Here is a 12,582-nt window from a genome sequence, read left to right on the forward strand (position 1 = left end):
ATTTTTGTAGAGCCAATTGTTATGGACGCGGTGATACCAAATATGTCAATTTTTTTTTTATTTTTTTTTACGTTTTACACAATAAGAGCATTTTCAGAAAAAAAATGTTTTTGTGTTGCAATTTTCTTACAGCCATATTTTTCATTTTTCTGGCTATGGTGTGGGGGCTCATTTTTTGCGGGATGAGGTGATGTTTTTATTGCTACCATTTTGGGGTACATACGACTTTTTGATTGATTACTATTATGTTTTTTGGGAGGTGAGCTCACTAAAAAATCTGTTTAGGCGCAATGTTTATTTTTATTTTTGCGGCGTTCACCTGATGGGGTAGATCATATGATATATATTAGAGCCGGTCATTGCGGACGCGGGGATACCAAATATGTCTAGCTGCAGGACGGATCCGACAAGCTGTTCACCCGCCGGAACAGCCTGCCGGAGTTCCCTCCCGCTAGTGTGAAAGTACCGTAAGCAATGCCAAAGAGACTTGAGCACAATATTAAAGAGGACCTTTCACTAGAATAAAAAATCTAAACTAAGCATACAGACATGGAGAGCGGCGCCCAGGGATCTCCCTGCACTTACTATTATCCCTGGGTGCCGCTCCGTTCTCCCGTTATAGGCTCCGGTATCTTCATATGTTCGGCTCAACTTGGTGGAGCCTGCCGGCATCTCCTTCCCCCAGGCTGTAGCGCTGGCCAATCGGGTTAACAAAGTTTGTAAAATCAGTTCTGAATACCTTGAGGGGTGTAGTTTCTAGAATGGGGTCATTTTTGGGTAGTTTCTATTATGTAAGCTTCACAAAGTGACTTCAGATCTGGACTGGTCCTTGAAAAGTGGGTTTTTGAAAATTTGTGAAAAATTTCAAGATTTGCTACTAAACTTCTAAGCCTTGTAACATCCCCAAAAAATAAAATGTCATTCTCAAAATGATCCAAACATGAAGTAGACATATGGGGAATGTAAAGTAATAACTATTTTTGTAGGTATTAATATGTATTATAGAAGTAGAGAAATTGAAACTTGAAAATTTTCAAATTTTTCCAAATTTTTGGCAAATTTTGTATTTTTTTATAAATAAAAATGAATTTTTTTGACTACATTTTACCAGTGTCATGAAGTACAATATGTGACGAAAAAACTATCTCAGAATGGCATGGATAAGTCAAAGCGTTTTAAAGTTATCACCACATAAAGTGACACTGGTCAGATTTGCAAAAAATGCCCTGGTCCTTAAGGTGAAAATGAGCCCGGTCCTTAAGGAGTTAAAACAAAGAGAATGTTCATGTGGCTCACATAGCTAATTAGCTGCCCTCTTGTGGTCAAGAATGAATATTACAGGATTTACACATTATATATAAAAACCTATCTCTCACACTCTACAACCTCAGATGGGGGTACGCTCATACTGACCACCATATGTGGGCAGAACTTGCTAAACAATTTCTACTGTCAGGGGTATTGTGTAGACGTATGAAAATATATGACCATGTACCATTCTGTGGTTTCTTCAGTGCCATCAAGTTGTCTTCCAACCTAGTAATGTATATGCACATTCTATAAGGAGGATTGATAGCTTAATAAACCTAGTGAATGCGGTACTAGGTGAGTATATAGCAGGTATATCTGAGATTGTATTATTTCTCCCTTCTCTTTCATTACAGCACACGCACTGGGACTCTCAGAAGAAGTAAAGGTCCCTTATCCAGTGTTTGAATCTAATCCAGAGTTTCTCTATGTGGAGGGATTACCAGAAGGAATTCCATTCCGGAGCCCCACATGGTTTGGAATCCCTCGTCTAGAGAGGATTGTAAGGGGAGGTACCAAAATTAAGTTTGTTGTTAAGAAGTAAGTAGTTTCTTCAATGATAAATTTTATACAGTGGTTCAAATGGTCAGTTATATCACCTACTGCACGTACTTCCCAAATAAAATTGTATTCTAAGAGATGGCTTTACAAACATACTTAAAATTGCTAAAGGGGTGTTTTTTTCTAAATGTTTAAAACAGATGACTTGTCCTCAGGATAGGTTATCAGTTTCTGATCGGCCGGGGTTCAACTCCCGTTCCCCCCGCCAATCAGCTGTTGGAAGAGCGCCGCGACCCTTTCCAAGGCCAGTGACATCAGGTTCATTGGCTTAGACACAGCTCAGTCCCATTGAAGTGAATGGGGCTGAACCGCAATATCAAACAGCCATTATTCAATGGATATAAGGAGGAGGCCACAGCACTCACCAAAGCGCCATGGCCACTTCAAACAGCTGATCTTCAAGGGGTCCCAGGAGTCGGACCTGTGAGGATAGGTCATCAGTATTGAATACATGGAAAACCCCTTTAATACCTTAGGTTAAATTACTTACAAAGGTACATGCAACCCCTGTGTCATTTGAAAAACAAATATGAAAATAATTAGCCTTAGGAAAATAAGATTTGAGAAAAAAGTGTAAATTTCTTGTTTGCATTTCCCATAACAGGCCACAGCTTGTAGCACCACTCCTGCCTCCTGAGCTTGTCAGCAAAATAAATGTGGAAGGTAAGCAAATGATACTTTAAAATAATGATCATATGATGAATATAACTGAATATGTAGCTATTCCCCAGTGATTGTGAAGAGATTACTAGAGACATTTGGTTACTCCTTCGTGCAAATAGATGCACCATTACATTCTGTTAGTGTATTTAATGCAATAGGACATAATGCTACAACCAGTGGATGGCATGAGCAGAGGAGCTGTACCTGTGTGAAAAAAGCTCCCCCCCCCCCCTCAAAAAATAATTTTTTAATCAAAGGGATTTCAGCGGTGTGTCACACATCAGCTAAAAGTAAGTGGTTGCCGAGAACCAGCATCATAATCATTGGAGCCCAGGCCTTGAAAAGAGTCAAATCTACCTGAGAAGAGTCCTGGTTATTATAATCTCCAGCAGATCCGCTGATGATTAGCAGTTATCTCCTAGAGAGAAAAGTAAGGAGAAGACTTTCAATAATCAGCAGATGGGTGAAAGTGCAGGAAATTATGAATAACTGACTTTTCTCAGGTAGATTTGACTCTTTTCAAGGCCTGGGCTGCAATGATTATGATGCTGGTTCTCGGCAACCACTTACTTTTAGCTGATGTGTGACACACCGCTGATATCAGCATTTCTGTCACTAATTTATACTGCCCTCAGTACGGTCAGCATAAAGTTGATGATAGGTTCCCTTTAAAGAAACTTGTTGGAAAAAATAAAGAAAAAGAAGCAAAGTAAGGTTGCACAAATCAGTGTATCCGTATAGTTTTTTCTTTTTCATTTTTTGCTAAGAAAATTGTAATCAAAGTTCATGTATAAATTATATGTACCCCAAAATGGTACCAATAAAAACTACAGGGTGGGCCATTTATATGGATACACCTTAATAAAATGGGAATGGTTGGTGATATTAACTTCCTGTTTGTGGCACATTAGTATATGTGAGGGGGGAAACCTTTCAAGATGGGTGGTGACCATGGCGGCCATTTTGAAGTCGGCCATTTTGAATCCAACTTTTGTTTTTTCAATAGGAAGAGGGTCATTTGACACATCAAACTTATTGGGAATTTCACAAGAAAAACAATGGTGTGCTTGGTTTTAACGTAACTTTATTATTTCATGAGTTATTTACAAGTTTCTGACCACTTATAAAATGTGTTCAATGTGCTGCCCATTGTGTTGGATTGTCAATGTAACCCTCTTCTCCCACTCTTCACACACTGATAGCAACACCGCAGGAGAAATGCTAGCACAGGCTTCCAGTATCCGTAGTTTCAGGTGCTGCACGTCTCGTATCATCTGAAGGCAATCGTCTATGTTGTGAAGATACGAGATGTGCAGCACCTGAAACTACGGATACTGGAAGCCTGTGCTAGCATTTCTCCTGCGGTGTTGCTATCAGTGTGTGAAGAGTGGGAGAAGAGGGTTGCATTAACAATCCAACACAATGGGCAGCACATTGAACACATTTTATAAGTGGTCAGAAACTTGTAAATAACTCATGAAATAATAAAGTTACGTTAAAACCAAGCACACCATTGTTTTTCTTGTGAAATTCCCAATAAGTTTGATGTGTCAAATGACCCTCTTCCTATTGAAAAAACAAAAGTTGGATTCAAAATGGCCGACTTCAAAATGGCCGCCATGGTAAACACCCATCTTGAAAAGTTTCCCCCCTCACATATACTAATGTGCCACAAACAGGAAGTTAATATCACCAACCATTCCCATTTTTTTAAGGTGTATCCATATAAATGGCCCACCCTGTACAACTCGGTCTGCAAAAAGACAAGCCATGATTCAGCTGGACTTTGGCTATATGCACATGAGGGTGAAAAAAACGGCTGTTAAAAAGGACACACTGTATGTTTCTAATGCCTGTTTTGCATCCGTTTTTCATGGCCGTTAAAAATAAATTTTATAAATATATATTGTATTGTACTACATGGGTAAATACATTTTTCACGTTTTTATATTTTTGGAAGTGCTGTCCATTTTTCTATAATATATATATATATATATATATATATATATAAAAAAGAAAATAATGGTGGCACTGGAAACAAACAATATGGGTGCTACGTCCAGGGATATAGCTGCTTACCCCAGATGAACAAAGACGAAAAAAGGACAGCACTCCAGGTAAAAAAGTAGTGGTGTTTAATCACCCATGTGGATGGCAACGTTTCAGCTCAAACAAGAGCTCTTGTTTGAGCTGAAACGTTGCCATCCACATGGGTGATTAAACACCACTACTTTTTTACCTGGAGTGCTGTCCTTTTTTCGTCTTTATATATATATATATATATATATATCACATACACTCACCTAAAGAATTATTAGGAACACCATACTAATACGGTGTTGGACCCCCTTTTGCCTTCAGAACTGCCTTAATTCTACCTGGCATTGATTCAACAAGGTGCTGATAGCATTCTTTAGAAATGTTGGCCCATATTGATAGGATAGCATCTTGCAGTTGATGGAGATTTAAGGGATGCACATCCAGGGCACGAAGCTCCCGTTCCACCACATCCCAAAGATGCTCTATTGGGTTGAGATCTGGTGACTGTGGGGGCCATTTTAGTACAGTGAACTCATTGTCATGTTCAAGAAACCAATTTGAAATGATTCGAGCTTTGTGACATGGTGCATTATCCTGCTGGAAGTAGCCATCAGAGGATGGATACATGTTCTGATTCTGTTTACGCCAAATTCAGACTCTACCATTTGAATGTCTCAACAGAAATCGAGACTCATCAGACCAGGCAACATTTTTCCAGTCTTCAACAGTCCAATTTTGGTTAGCTCGTGCAAATTGTAGCCTCTTTTTCCTATTTGTAGTAGAGATGAGTGGTACCCGGTGGGGTCTTCTGCTGTTGTAGCCCATCCGCCTCAAGGTTGTGCGTGTTGTGGCTTCACAAATGCTTTGCTGCATACCTCGGTTGTAACGAGTGGTTATTTCAGTCATTGTTGCTCTTCTATCAGCTTGAATCAGTCGGCCCATTCTCCTCTGACCTTTAGCATCCACAAGGCATTTTTGCCCACAGGACTGCCGCATACTGGATGTTTTTCCCTTTTCGCACCATTCTTTGTAAACCCTAGAAATGGTTGTGTGTGAAAATCCCAGTAACTGAGCAGATTGTGAAATACTCAGACCGGCCCGTCTGGCACCAACAACCATGCCACGCTCAAAATTGCTTAAATCACCTTTCTTTCCCATTCTGACATTCCGTTTGGAGTTCAGGAGATTGTCTTGACCAGGACCACACCCCTAAATGCATTGAAGCAACTGCCATGTGATTGGTTGACTGGATAATTGCATTAATGAGAAATAGAACAGGTGTTCCTAATAATTCTTTAGGTGAGTGTATATATATATTATAGAAAAATGGACAGCACTTCCAAAAATATAAAAACGTGAAAAATGAAAGGATGAAAAGCAATAGCAATAAGAAAAAAAATAAGATGATAATTATATAGATGCAGTTAGATAACACAACTATAGATGCATTGCATAAATATCAGTGTCCCTTATAAGAGTCATAAAATGTAGACTTTGCTGCTAGTTTGCCTCAGATTTCACCCTTTGCATTGCAAAGTCTGCAGCAATTTCACAACTTAATAGCCCTGAATTCTGCACAGAATTTTTCTATGGAAACATGTATTATACTTCGCACATGAAATAATCTTTTTGCTAGTAAATGTGAAAAAATTTCTATTCACTGTAATTCAGTTTTCTTACATGAGTAAGAATGAATATTTCTCACATGTGCTGTACATAGGCACTGTGCAGTAACTAGACATATTTCATTCTCAGTTCTATTACACGTAAATCCATAAATATAGAATTAACTGTCCTGTGTATGTGGTGAGTGGTAATCAGTTATATACTGTGTATCCAGGATCTAGCAATTCTCTTCATAGCCCTCTGTGCTTCTGTAAGCTAATAGACATCATCACAATTGTTTTTGTAGCAGTTCAGAGCTCAGGCAAGGGACACAGTCCTGGAAATCAGTCTGCAGATGATGGTAAGATATGGTGCAATTCCTCTGGAAGTGTCTCTTATGAATTGCCTTAGTATGGAGTAATACAGTGTAACCTCTTTGAGACGACCACCCAAAATTGTAAAGAAAAAGTGGTCTTCTACTGGGTGCTCTTCTTAGGGTACTTTCACACTAGCGTTGGTGTGATCCGGTAGGCAGTTCCGTCGTCGGAGCTGCCTGCCGGATCCTCCGATCAGTGTGACAACTGACAGCATTTGTAGACGGATCTGGGTGCGGATCCGTCTACAAATGCATTGCAAGAACGAATCCGTCTCTCCGCTTGTCATGCGGATGGACAGATCCGTCTTGCAGTCTTTTTCACAGTTTTCCGTCCTTCAGTTGTTTTGCAATGCAAGTCAATGGAAATTAATGCCGGCATTCCGGCGACTGATCATGCATTTTGGATGGATATAATACCGCAGTATGCTGCGGTGTTATGTCCGGCCAAAACGCCTGACAGTGACTGAACGGAAGTCATACTGATGCAAACTGAACGGATTTCTATCCATTCAGAATGCATGGGGATATGCCTGATCAGTTCTTTTCCGGTATAGAGCCCTTTTGACGGAACTCTATGCCAGAAAAGAATAATGCTAGTGTGAAAGTACCCTTAAAGAAGATGGCTAAGTGTACATAACATGATGGAAATAAAAATCCATCATAGAAATCTGGTCTGGATGAGAGAGTGGTCTTCTCAAAGAGGTTTCACAGTAGTTGCAATGAGTTCAACTATAGCCCTCTGCATCAATAAACTTTCTCTATTTGTGACATTTGCAAAAGTTTCATCTCCACGGAAGCAACCCCTCTGGTGTACTTTTATAGACATAGATGTATATCACATTGAACTTGCGCCAAATAAATTATTACTGTGCGTCATTTCTTAAATTTGGCTCAACCTCACAGAGCAAAGGCAGACTTAAAACTGACACCAAAAATTTGCGGTGCAAATGATAAATTTGCCCCACAGACTTTACAAGATGCCTGTAGTTTGCAGATGACTAGCAATCTGTCAGGTCTGCTTTATGCCCATCATCACTAACTTAATGTACATATAATATATATTGAACTCTACTTGGTTCTATAATTGAATTGGATCTGTCTTAAAGGGACACTTTATAGGGGTTGTCCAGGATTAGAAAAACATGGCAGCTCTCTTCCAAAAACACACCTGTCCTAGTGTCTGGTATTGCAGCTCAGCTTCTTTGAAGTAAATGAGTATAAGTGGCAATACTACACAACCTCTGGACAGTTGTGGTGTTGTTTTTGTGAAAAAACAGCCATGATTTAGCGTTTTTTTTTTTTCAATTAATAATTTGATATCTACTGCTGCAGCTGAGGAATCTTGTTACCACTACTAGTAAAACACATGCTGTGGATGTTTGTACCCCAGAACTTGCACTATATGTCGCGTAGAGTTAAAATGTCAAATGTCCATCCATCGGGTTTTCTTGTCCATGAGTATGAATAACATATGTGTACATATTTTTCCTTTGTTCATTTCCAGATGCATCCAAAAATGTAGCGTGCTGTGCTCCACAAACCAATGGTTCCACCATGAAATCACGAGGAAAAGAGTTTTCCTTTGGTATAAGAGATAAAAGATTTTGGAGTTTGTCATTGAACTGTTTTCTTTGCCTATATATTAACAATTTTGTGGTAGATTTCTGCCACAAACAAGTTGAAATTTTGGCACCAGATTTTCAATATTTTTCACGTTTACGCTTCTGTTGCCAATTTTTAGAAGTGACTAGAATAGTGGATGGGAGGGTTTGCTTAGTTAGATATTTAGTACTATATTTAAAACCAGAGGTTGGTGCAAATTATAGTGCAAATCTACAACAGCCTAAAGCTGACTTAGATTTCATTTCGTGGCTCACAGAGTACCAATGGTTTGCCAGATTAATTAAGAGGTGTGCACCTCTTAATAAATTTGGTACATCTTACTCCAGCACACACAAGCCTTTGAAAAGGCGGTACGAAAATTCTTACCTAAATTTACCATAGTTACCTAATAAAGCTTTAGAAAAGACTCATTCCTCCAACAGTTATTAAAATCATCCACTTTATTCCACAAATTAAACAGTATGCAGTTACAGTGCTCAGCATCAGGAAATACTTACGCGTTTCGGACAAAACAGATTGAATGCATGATATCTATCCTAGATATTCTGTTAAAATAACCAAAAAAAGCATTACATCACAGACTACGGTAGATAGCATACTATGAGTAAGGAGGATCTGCTTTTTCGAAACGTGTACGATCTTCCTGAACATGTGCACTGTGACAAATTTTTAACTTATGGAATAAAGAGGATGATTTTAATGAGAAGTGCCAAGGTATCCATCTTTCCTAAGGTACCGTGGCTGACGTGATACTGTCCTGTATTGGAATCTGTACACAAGTGGTGAGCCAACCTCCGGTCTTACTAGAGGAGAGGATAGGCCGGAGTGATGTTAGATACTTGTATCTCTTGTAACTCCTGTCATTTAGAGTTAAAGGGTTATTCAGATCTTATAAAGTGATGGCATGTCACTAAGATATATCATCAAATTGTGATCCCAGAGGTTGACCCGACCACCAGTCCTGTGAATGAAGGGGAATGCAGTGTTGGGTTAGTTCTGCATATTGGGCGTGTAGAGATAAACAATGAAGGGGACATAGCACTATATTAGTGCTGCAGCCCCTTCTCAAGATCATGGAGGCCTGCAGTCTGAGCCTCAACAATCGTAAAGTGATGCCATATCCTAGCGATACCCCTTTAAAGGGATGAATCACATGCTTTTTTTTCTGCCATTTAAAGCCATATACTGATCCAAATCCTTTTTTTGATTGTTTTGTATTTCTGGATTTTATTCTATTTCCTGAACATCATTATGGGGGCTGCCATCTTGCCTGAGCTGTTAACAGAATCTGTTAACATCATTTAGAGATGTGCTCTATAGCAGCCACCATGGGCCGTAGACACAGTGGACAGGAGGGAACGTCATTACCTTCCAGGCATGTTCTGTGACCTGTGCAGACATCTGGAGGGAGTAGATGAGCCATTGGTGAATAGGTAATCCTATGTTATCTATACAGAGGGGATATCTGTCATTGTAATCCTGCCTGTGATGATGAGATCACTGCAGAAAAGTGATCTGTACAGACCAAGAACTGGCACCTATTATTAAGCCTAGTAGGCAGCGGAGAAACTGCAGGATTTTATTTTTTTAAATATAGATAGTAACATGGTAAATTAAAAATAGCATCAGCAAAAAATCTTCAAAAGTATATTTAAAATAAAAACTTGACTTAAACAATAGATCATTTACTGATGACACTTCCTCTTTAAAGGGGTTGTCTCACTTCAGTAAATGGCATTTATCATGTAGAGAAAAGTAATACAAGCCACTTACTAATTTATTGTGATTGTCCATATTGCTTCCTTTGCTGGCTGGATTAATTTTTCCATCACATCACCGTATTTTTAACCCTATAAGACGCATCGGCCCATAAGACGCACCTAGGTTTTAGAGGAGGAAAATAAGAAAAAAATATTTTTCATTAGACCTCAGCTAACAGCCCCAATCAGACCCCTAATGTTAATAAGACCCCAACAAGACCTCAGATCAGACCCACAATCAGACCTCAGCTCAGACCCCAATGTGAATGACCCCCAATCAGACCTCAGACCCCAATCAGACCTCATATCAGCCCCCACTACCTCTCATATTAGCCCCCAGCAGCCTTCATTGCCTTATATCAGCCCTCAGTAGCCCCCATTGCCTCTCATATTGGCCCCCAGCAGCCCCCATTGCCTTATATCAGCCCTCTGTAGCCCCCATTGCCTTTCATTTTGGCCCCCAGCAGCCCCCATTGCCTTATATCAGTCCTCTGTAGCCCCCATTGCTTCTCATATTGGCCCCCAGCAGCCTCCATTGCCTTATAACAGCCCTCTGTAGTCCCCATTGCCTTCCATTTTGGCCCCCAGCAGCCCCCATTGCCTTATAGCAGCCCTCTGTAGCCCGCATTGCCTATCATTATGGCCCCCAGCAGCTCCCATTGCATGTCATGTTAGCCCCCATTGTCTCAGATCAGCCCCCAGCCTCATGTTTAATAAAATAAATAAATCACTTACCTCTCCTGCTTCTGGACGCGGCCACTGCACAGCCGACAGCCGAGGACCAGGATGCGGTGAGTACAGAGCCTTCACTGCTTCCTGGTCCTCCGGTACTAATAAGCTCTTCTATAATGGAAGCGCTCATTAGTATTCACCCCATAAGACACAGGGACATTTTAATACGGTATACACTGCTCGTTTCCCTGGTTATAACTAGGGATGAGCAAATCCGAAGTCAATTTGCAAAAAACTTTGTTGAAATACTGTAAGGAGTTCCTGCTCTGTACAGTATTAGAATGTATTGACTCAGATGAGCCGAAGTTATTACTTTGCGAAGTCGCGCGACACTTCGTGTAATAACTTCGGGAGTTAATTATTACTGTAAAAAGCCTTGGTACCGAACTCTGGTTCGATTCCTAGTGGTACCTTGCAACTGAACCTGAGTTCGGTACCAAGGTTTTCTACAGTAATAATTAATTCCCGAAGTTATTACATGAAGTCTCGTCCGACTGCACAAAGTAATACCTTCGGCTCATCTGAGCCAAAACATTCTAATACTGTACGGAGCAGGAATTGCGTACAGTATAACAACAAAGTTTTTTTGCAAATCGACTTCAGATGTACCATCCGAAGTCGATTCGGTCATCCCTAGTTATGACCAACCTGCAATCCATCAGTGGTGGTCATGTTTGCACACTATAGGAAAAAGCATTGGTATCTCTGGTGGCCAAGACCATGGGAGCGCACATAGACTAGTGCTTTTTCCTGTAGTGTGCAAGCGCGGCCACCACTGATGGATTGCAGGGTGGTCTGTAACCATGGAAAGGAGCAGTGTATAATGTGATGGAAAAATGAATCTAGCCAGCAAAGGAAGCAATATGTATAACAACAATACATTAGTAAGTGGCTTGTACTAACTTTCTCTACATAATAAATGCTATATGCTGAAGTGACAACCCCTTGAAGCCATTGGACTAATGATGCATCAATTTAGTCTTTTAAATAGTTTATAAACCTAATTGCCTTATTTCCTCCCACAACAGAGGCTTGGAATGCTAAAATTACTGATCTAAAGCAAAAAGTTGAAGCACTGTTTGATGAGAAATGTGGTAAGTAGCTTTATAGTATCAATAAAAAGTGTGAATGAAATATAAACCTCCAACTTGCAAAAAAATAGATATTTTTTTTAAAAACTTGTTATTGTTCAAAGTAATTCCTACATACTGTGTATATGACTTGGCCAGTTGACCAGTGATTGGTGCTGATATGTGGCAGATAAGTATATTCGGATGTTTTTGTTATTGTGATCTATTGTATGGTCATCTGTGAATGGATGGTCTATAGACTTCTCTAGTTTTATTACTGTGCACAGCAGCTTGGCCATGTGGAGTGTCAGATTTAGGCTACTTTCACATTAGCCTTTCTTGCAGATCAGTCATGGATCTGCAAAAACGCTTCTGTTACCATAATACAACTGGGTGCATTTGTCATGAACTGATCCGGTTGTATTACGTCTTCTATAGCCGTTTTCTATTGTGTCAGAGAACGGATCCGTCCCCATTGACTAACATTGTATGTCAGGACGGATCCGTTTCGCTCTGCACCACATCGCGGACAGAAAAACGCTGCTTACAGCATTATTCTGTCTGCGATGGGAGCGCAACAAAATGGAACGGAATGCATTTTGGTGCATTTCGTTCAGTTCAGTTTTGTCCCGATGTTTTGTCCTATGACGGATCTCAATAGCGGAATTAAAAACGCTAATGTGAAAATAGCCTTAGTTCTTTTGTCCTGTCTTTATTGCAGGTACTTATCTGACTAGTTGTAGCCTAAACACAAGTTGTGAATGCATACACTGGGATTTTTCAGATCTTCTTAACAATTTGTACATTTAGTCATGTTTATATGAAAGCCTATATTTTTATATGA

The 12,582-nt window shown here is 39.9% G+C and overlaps 1 protein-coding gene across 3 annotated transcripts in view; it reads left to right on the forward strand.

Moving 5' to 3' along the window:
- The window catches only part of GTF2I (general transcription factor IIi), a 94,502-nt gene that overhangs the window by 63,712 nt on the left and 18,208 nt on the right, over positions 1-12,582 (forward strand). For 2 of the 3 annotated variants that reach the window (XR_005777627.1, XM_040424836.1), the window contains exons 19-24: positions 1,665-1,848; positions 2,474-2,532; positions 5,254-5,310; positions 6,485-6,538; positions 8,058-8,138; positions 11,697-11,762. Coding sequence is in view for 2 of the 3 variants with exons in the window: in XM_040424836.1 (XP_040280770.1) it covers positions 1,665-1,848; positions 2,474-2,532; positions 5,254-5,310; positions 6,485-6,538; positions 8,058-8,138; positions 11,697-11,762 (501 nt within the window). In the remaining variant the exon portion in view is untranslated. The remainder of the gene's footprint in view (positions 1-1,664; positions 1,849-2,473; positions 2,533-5,253; positions 5,311-6,484; positions 6,539-8,057; positions 8,139-11,696; positions 11,763-12,582) is intronic. The other variant, XM_040424838.1, reaches the window with a different exon arrangement.

Source organism: Bufo bufo, chromosome 3 (assembly GCF_905171765.1).
Source record: "Bufo bufo chromosome 3, aBufBuf1.1, whole genome shotgun sequence".
Taxonomy (NCBI): Eukaryota; Metazoa; Chordata; class Amphibia; order Anura; family Bufonidae; genus Bufo; species Bufo bufo.